This window comes from Vulpes vulpes, unplaced genomic scaffold (genome assembly GCF_048418805.1).
Source record: "Vulpes vulpes isolate BD-2025 unplaced genomic scaffold, VulVul3 u000000657, whole genome shotgun sequence".
Taxonomy (NCBI): Eukaryota; Metazoa; Chordata; class Mammalia; order Carnivora; family Canidae; genus Vulpes; species Vulpes vulpes.
In genome coordinates, this window is record NW_027325810.1 from 277,265 (window position 1) to 285,738 (window position 8,474).

Here is an 8,474-nt window from a genome sequence, read left to right on the forward strand (position 1 = left end):
TCACCACGAGAATGGAAGGATAGGATGAGATACAGTGGGATTTTGAAGGAAAAATCAGATTTGCCAACTAATTGGTTTGGGAGCTGGGATGACATAAAAGGAAAGGAAACAGTGATCACTCAAAATTATAATACAATTTATCAGGAGGCTGGGGATGATATTTATATACTGTGGAGATCAAGAAGAACCGGGCGGGGAGTTCTTATTTTTGTTTTTCAGTGTAGATGTTGAGTGTGAGGTGGGGTTCCGTAGCTACACAGTAAGACAGTACAATTTAATATAGTGCCAATGTTACAAAAAACGCATGAAACGCTTACTATTTAGCTTCTGATTTGTAACACTCCTAAAACATTTCCTTCTCCAGAATTCTTCCACACATGCAGCAATTTATAGAGTGTATTTTGTTTTTTGTAGATTTGACTCCTGTCATCTATTAAGCTTCTTGTATATCTGATTGATTTAAAATTTCACTAACTTTCCACACTTTTTTTAAAGAGTGCTGTGCTTTTGGCATAAGCTGCTGAATGTAAGAGTAACCAATGCCAGGAAACTTTTATGCTTTCTTAGCTACCTTACCTGTTAACAGCATTTAAAGAAATTATCATCAGCATTTTATTATCTGATTATCAGAGTCGTTCTGGCTTTTATTATTATGTGATATGTATTATTCTAGGCTATTGATACCATCCATGGCTGAAAATTTAGCTATCTACAATAGCTATTTTAATATTCCTCTAGTTCTGCAATTATTTGCACACATTTGCTTATATATACTTTTCTTCCAGCAGTAGAACCCATAGTTCTAGAAAGCTATTATAGAAATTAATGAAACTTAAATAAGATTCTACAAACTGCTGCTTAGTGTGGGGAAAGCGGAGAGATTTGGGGATACGAAAAAGGCAAGTGCAATGGGATCTAAAAAGAGAAATAAATTTCATGTAAATAGAGTCGATCAGAATAGACAAGCTGCTTTTCCAAGGCTAAATTATGAATACCCAACTCATGGCTTGGTGCATGAGAAAGATGAGTATTTAGTAGTAAAATGAAGTATTTTAAAAAGTGTTTATTCTTATGGTTTTCATCTTTAGAATATTGGGCAAAAGTTTTTTACTTAATGAAAATTACTATCCTAATTAGTCCTCAGATTTACTGGAAAAGAAAGGAAAATAAAATCTGAAGAGTTATTGATGTTAAGCTGTAAATCTGCTATGAGGCATCTCTTAGATGTCATCTGAGGTGACAGGCTTAGATCCTGACACCAGAAACCTATTTTGAAAAATCAGCAATTTGGAGTGATCTTTTCTCTCTGCAAAAACCAGCATGTCTTCCAACGTACATTTGACATTTTGTACTCTTCACTAGCTCTTCAGACTTATGTTCTTGGGGTAAGAATTGACAGTGAAATTTTAAACTGTGAAGGAAAGTTTAGATACAAATTTAGGAATTACTCTGATATTGCACATTCCTCTACATGAAAAGTAAGGAATCACCACCTAACATCAAATAATTAATCTCATATTGTTTTAAACACGTTTCAAGAGTTTGTTACTTTTCTAAGCGTGATTATTTTCCATCATGGAAGTCCAGTGTTATCCATCAGTTTTTAAAAACAAGTGACAGCCTGTTTCTCCTGTGCTGCAGCATGCAGTCAAGCTGTCAGTCCATTCCCTACATTTCATATGACTTCACTGACTTGTAGAGAAAATGAAGATTCTTACTTTGGCCTTAAAATTAGAACTTCGGAGTCAGAAAGGATTTTTGAAGTAATTTAATCAACATCATTTGACTCATAGATAAAAACATAAATTCCATTAAGCCATTAAGTTAAGTGACTTGTTCATTGTTTATGGGCTCGTTTATGACCCAGATCTTTGGGCTTCTACTCCCCAGTGTGTCTGTCTTCTTTCTCTTAAACCACAGCTGCTTTTTAAAGAGACTTTTTGTTGGATGAGGGGAATGGGCAGCCACATAAGAACAGCAATAACTAGCAGCGAGAAACTCCCGGGTGAAGATAGAGAAAAAAAATTAATTTCATGTGAGCTCACCTGGATTTGGAAGAAAGAAGCTCACTTCTGATTTTCTTAGACACACTTAAGACTTGTATTTCAGGGGCACCTGGGTGGTTCAGTTGGGTAAGCAACAGACTCTTGATTTCTGCACAGGTCATGATTTCGGGCTCGTGAGATCCAGCTCCACGGCAGGCTCCTCATCAACTCTATGCTGGGCATGGAGCCTACTTAAGATTTCTCCCTCTCCCTCTGCCCCACCCCACCTTGGGTACTCTCCCACCAAAAAATTACTCCCCCTGCCAAAAAATTATATTTCAAATCAGCTAGTCATTATTATATAAGCGAATGTTATACGTAAGCACTTATTTTTTCAAAAATGCATTATGCTCTTTAATTCTGTGGAAATCTATTGGACGTCATAACTACAGAAAAAGCATAAAAATTATGTTTTGTTATTGAGTAAAAATATTAGACAGCTCCTGCTATGTCCCCTGTTACTATTTTTGCCCTTTAATAAGCTTTTCACCAACCGTGACATTCTCTGTATGATACTGGAGCCTTGGCTTGGGATAGTCTGCGATGCGACGCCTCATGAGTGTTGCCTGGTTCTCCAACCAGCCAGCTTCCTTGCATGAGAAGCTTTCTTTGAGAATTTTATAAAGTAAACAGTTTTTAGGAAGGTTTATGTGAACTTTACTACTTTCGTCACTTTTAATCCAGATATTTATACTGTATGTTTCAGCTTGCCCAGTTAGAGACTACATGTGTGGGGCTTTTTTGTTTTGTTTTGTTTTGTTTTTTTGAAGAAAGCTTTCAGTGTTCTTTAGTTCCCTTTTGCATAAAAAAACTTATTTTGTGGCAAAGACAGGCATTTTATTCCTAAGTTAAGTGCTAGCCATATTTAGTTCAGAACCTTACTTCCTGAGTTTATTCCCATGATTCAGGAAATCATGTAATAATTCAGATCGACAAGTGTACTCATTCAAAGCACTTTCCAAATAAGTAAAGTTTCACTAACTGCATGCCCCGATTACACTGAAAGGCAGAAACTATTATTTTGCTAAAAGCACCTTCAGCAATTAAAAGAACAAAACAAAACAAAAGCCTAAAATTCCTTCTCCCTGGCATTTACGTTGTGGAATATTTAAAGTTACTAATTGAATTTGCTAAACAGGATCCATTGTAATGGATTCCAGAGGGATGGTCACAGGTCCATATCTAATACCCTGTTAAGTGTGGGAGCAATGCTGCTAACAAAGGACAAAGGGCTGACTTTGCCTTTGTCATGAGTTGGCTCTTCAGGTGCTTCTACTTAAAGCACAAAATACCTGTTCATGTGAAGTGAGGATGAAATTTGGCCACCAGCTGCATGGAGTTCTGTTATGGATTCCGCTTTTTGTAGATTCTGAACCTCCTATTTAAAGGAATACGAATGTGATATTTATATAAATGGGGATTTGATAGATATAAATGATTTTTTGAGGGAACAAATAACATGACCTTGTTGCGCCGGGGTGGCTCAGCAGTTTAGTGCCGCCTTCAGCCCAGGGCGTGATCCTGGAGACCGGGATCGAGGCCCCTGTCCGGCTCCCTGCATGGAGCCTGCTTCTCCCTCTGCCTGTGTCTCTGCCTCTCTCTCTCTCTCTCTGCATCTCGAATGAATAAATAAGTAAAATCTTAAAGAAAAGAAAAGAAATGAGCCTGCCCAGTAAGTTGCTAAAGACTTCCAGGGTTCATTGAGGCTTAAAGCCCCTTCAGTTAGGTTTTAGATAAATGTCTTTAATATAATTCATCATATTGACAGTCAAGCTAAGTGATTAAAAGCCGGGGTGCGGTTAAGCATCTGCCTTCATCCCAGGGTCCTGGGGTGGAGCCCCATGTCACACTCCCTGCTGAGCGGGGAGCCTTGCCTGTGCACACTCTCTCTCTCTCTCTCTCTAATGAATACATGAAAAGTCTTTTTAAAATGTAGGTTATAATAAGGGTTTCTGTAAAACTAAAGGTATTCAGTTGATTTGCAATTTGTTGATTTGTTCAACTGTTCATATATTTAACAAATATATATCTTAAGTGTCTTCTATGTGTTAGGCATTGTAGGAGCTGAGGAGACAATAGAGGCAACGCCTCACTCTTGTAGAATTTCACAAAGGTGGGCAGGGCGCGTGTAAACAGCTGTGTGATGTCGTCTATGATAACTGCTAAGAAGAAAAAGTTGTGTAAGAGGACAGATGGCAGGGGTGTGTGTGGTGAGGGACAGGTGCCATTTCAGATAGGATCGTGAAAGGACTCTGATAATTTGACACGAGGGCCGAGGCTTGAAGGGGAGAGCAAGACAGGCGATTATCCGAGGGAAGACTGTGCCAGGCAGGGCGAACGGTGACTCCAGAAGGCCTCGAGATGATCCAAGGCTGCTTGTACTATTCAAGGAGCAGTAGAAAAAGAGTGGAATTGAAACAAAGAGAATAAGCAAGGAGTAGCAGATGAGATCAGAAAAGCTGGCGGTGGGCCAGTTGTATAGGGTCTAAGAGGCCACGACCTACAAGTAAGACCTTGAGATTTAATTCAGACTGAGGTAGAAAGCTATTGGAAGGTTCGGCTTCTCTGTGGAGAACAGACAAGAGTGGAAGCAAGAAACTAGTTAGTAAACATCGGAATTGACTGAAAAAAGATGATGGCATGGGGACCAGAGAATGGAGTAGATCTAGTGAGAAGTGGCAGATAGATTTTGATGGCAGAGCCAGTAGGATCTCTGGACATCCTGGATATGGAGTGTTCAGGGGGAGGCTATTCAAGGACGGCTCCAAGATTCTTGGAAGGTTGGAGAAGTCATATGCTCAAGAGTGATAAGAGAATGACCAGATTGGGTGAAGCACCTCAAGAGTTGTGTTCTGGAAATAATCATGTTTCAGATGCCTGTGCGTTGTGCACTGAGTAGGCCGTGAGACAGAGGAGTCTGGAATTCGGGTGGTGGTCAGGGCTGAGGCTATACATTTGGGAACTCAGGATGTCAGACTGGACTGTGTTAGAGAAGAGGTCCCAGCCAGACACTTGAACATTCCAAAACTTAGAGGTTGGGCGGATGAGGAGGAGCCAGCAAAGGACCCTGAGAAGGAAGAGCCAGATAAAGCAGGAGGAGAACCTGAAGTTTTTTCATTCAGCTTTATGGATGTTGCTCTTGTAAATCTGCTAGAGTAATTTCTGAATCTGAAAGGACACGCTTCACTGCCATGTCACTAGGTACGTATAGGAGGTACGTCCGGAGCAGAATGCCCAGGAGCAGAGATGGTGATGGGCTTTCCTCCTCCCTCCTTTGCCATCTGCAAACTACCCTCAAATGTTCTTTTAAATGTTCCCCATCCTGAAAGTTTTATGGGAAATTGAGATTAGCTAGACATAACACATGCCCTTAGGATGCTTACAGGAGATAAGAAATGTCTACAAGTAAATACACTGCTAATCTCCCCTGAGGCACTGATGTGCTGCTCACGCCAGTGAGAACTGTGCACATCCTTATCCTTAGGTAGCCTTCCTGGCCTGGGCCACCGAGGAACCCAGGGGGAAACCCGAGGCTCCGTTTCTAATAATCATGGTAAAACCGAAGGTTGACATGTTTACGTTCTGGTTTTTATGTTATCTTAGTTCCTACTTTTATTCGTTTTTTTTGTTTTGTTTTGTTTTTTATGACCACATTATTATAAGCTGTCTCAAGTCCTCTGGAAATGAATGGCGATACTAAGAAAGATGTAAATGTCTGGCCTGTGGGAGTTAAGAGGACAGATAAATTATTTTTTTGTCATCCGACTTTTTTTCCTTCTCAAATTCTTGAGTTTCATTTAGGTCACATCTATCTATTGTGAACATTTTAGGAGGAAGTCAAGTAAAGCATACACAGAAGTACAAGTGGTAATTTTTTAACCCATATATGTGGTGTTGATCATAGGAATTGTCTCCTGCCATTCAGAGATTTCCAGATAGAATCTTCCTCTTTCTTCTTTCTTTCCTTTCCTTTCCTTTCCTTTCCTTTCCTTTCCTTTCCTTTCCTTTCCTTTCCTTTCCTTTTCTTTTCTCTTTTCTTTTCTTCTCTTCTCTTCTCTTCTCTTCTTTTTTCTTTTCTTTTCTTTTCTTTTCCTTCTTTCTTCTTTCTTTCCTTTCCTTTCCTTTCCTTTTTCCTTTCCTTTTTCCTTTCCTTTTTCCTTTCCTTTTTCCTTTCCTTTTTCCTTTCCTTTTTCCTTTCCTTTCCTTTCCTTTCCTTTCCTTTCCTTTCCTTTCCTTTCCTTTCCTTCTTTCCAGATTTTACTTATTTATTCATGAGAGAGGGGCGGAGACACAGGCAGAGGGAGAAGCAGGCTCCCTGCAGGGAGCCCGATGCTGGACTTGGTCCCGACCCCGGGGTCATGCCCTGAACCGAAGGCAGACGCTCAACCTCAACCGCTGAGGCCCCAGGTGCCCCTAGATTGTGATGTTGTTAAGGAACCGTTATTAGGAACCTCACAGGACATTTTAATTTTAGGAGCCTCATGGTAGGAAAAGTTAGTATCAAATAAATGTTTTAAAAAAACAGAATTCTAACAGTATTTTTATCTGCCTTTCTAGAAACTTGTGGTGCTTAGTGTTGTCTTAAGTAAAATCAGTCCTCCTTGTCAGAGAAAGACATCCTGCAGTTCCATGTCCCTACGCCCGGGTTTGAGTGGCGATTGATACATTGTGTACCGAATGTTTTTTTTTTTTTTTCTCCCAGTGAGAAGCATGTCAGATGAAGACGGTGATAACGGTGGGCAGCCCAGTGAGTGCGGCCTCAACGACAGCTTTGTCGGTGATGAGGAAGAGGACTATGAACCCACAGATGAAGATTCTGACTGGGAACCTGAACAAGAAGACCAGGAGCAGGAAGATGTAGAGGAGCTTTTAAAGGAAGCAAAAAAGTTCATGAAAAGGAAAAAGTAACTTTTTTCAGCGATGATATATGGCTCACATTTAGTCTTTACAGAAAAAAATCAGGAACTAAGGAAGCACTTAAGTGACCATTGTTTTCCTTCTTTTTATGGTCGTGACTTTGCTGTGGACTCTTCGCGAAGGAAACGCTGATGCGTCGGCCCTCAGTGTAGCGGATGGAGTTTGTTTTTGTTGCCTTGCTTTTTCTGTCCTGTTAAAGCATCTGGAAAGAGGAGGCAGAGAGTTAAAGAGAAATAAGTGATATTTTTCATATATTTTTGTGTTGGGAATAAACAGAAAGCCATAGGTCGCACAAAGCTTTGGCCCTGTTCCTTTTTTCCAAAGACCCTCGGTTCGTGGACCGCAAGGCAAGCGGAGGGCAGCCAACCACGGCGCGGGCGGCGGAGCCTGCCTCCTTCCTTGCTATCGAAGCAATTCTTCAGGCAGAACCAGGCTTTGGAAAATGACAGCCTGTTATTTTTCTGGTGCCCTGGATATGAGCTTTATGACCTCATTCACTACTTTTGTTCTTTGAAACTTGGGGAAATTATCATCAAATGGCTGCTGAGAATGTATTCACCTGGACCGTAGAACTGTTCACCGTATGCCGGGAATGTTGCCTGTGCCTCACGTCGGTACTTTACTCTGTGTCTGAATTTAAAAGTAGGAAAGTCCAAAAGATTTGACACTTTATTTTTTCAAAACTAAAGTCCTGCGTGGTTATTTTAACTCCCTGTGTTCTATCTCTACATTAAAAGATACAAAAATTATTTTTAACCGTAGTTCTCAGATGACGTTGGTTCTTTTGTCCTCAGATAAAGGCAGCAAGCTGTCTGCTAGTGTTCAAGATTCTGGGCTTTTATTTCAAGAAGAAACCCCTTATTCTCCAATTTTATGAAGTATATATCTCTGTTCTCAAACTACTTTAGGCCCCGTAATACTCTTCATTTTAGGTGACTTAGAATCTTTGAAATCCAGTTTAGAATCTCTCATAGCAGTTGGGTATGTGAGCGCCGCGGTAGGCATAGTATTGACGTCATAAATTGCTACGCCAAGAGTGTCCTTGCTAAACACTAATATTTTCTAAGACAACCTAGAAATTTATATCTTAAAAGGGCAAGACAGATTTATAATGGTTTTCTCAGTGTTTCTGAATGTCTTTCAAAGTTAATTGTGTAATATTAAAATTAGCTTAAGCTTCCCAAGACAAGATAAATATTTCTTTAGACCTATTATTCTGACTTTGCCTCTGTTATTTAGGAACTCATGTGTCCCTTCCAATGTCCCTTTAGTCTTGGGGCTCGACAGACCTCTGAACTTATTTTCATCCTGCACCGACTTAATCCTTCGAGTGTTTTTTAATCTGCTCATAGATATATCCCGAAAGAATTGGAAACATGTCCACACAAAAACATGTTTACAATGTCCACAGAGGCATTATTTATGATAGTCAAAACGTGGGGGCGCCAGGGTGGCCCAGTCGGTTAAGCGTCTGACTCTGAATCCCAGCTCAGGCCTTGATCTCAGGGTGGT

General features: G+C 40.3%; 1 protein-coding gene across 1 annotated transcript in view; it reads left to right on the top strand.

Annotated features, from left to right (window-relative positions):
- Positions 1–7,723, top strand: part of APLF (aprataxin and PNKP like factor) — a 69,469-nt gene extending 61,746 nt beyond the window's left edge. Inside the window, exon 10 of the mRNA XM_072746145.1 lies at positions 6,748–7,723. Within this exon, the coding sequence (XP_072602246.1) occupies positions 6,748–6,953 (206 nt within the window). The 3' untranslated portion in view covers positions 6,954–7,723. The remainder of the gene's footprint in view (positions 1–6,747) is intronic.
- Positions 7,724–8,474: the final 751 nt, after the last annotated feature.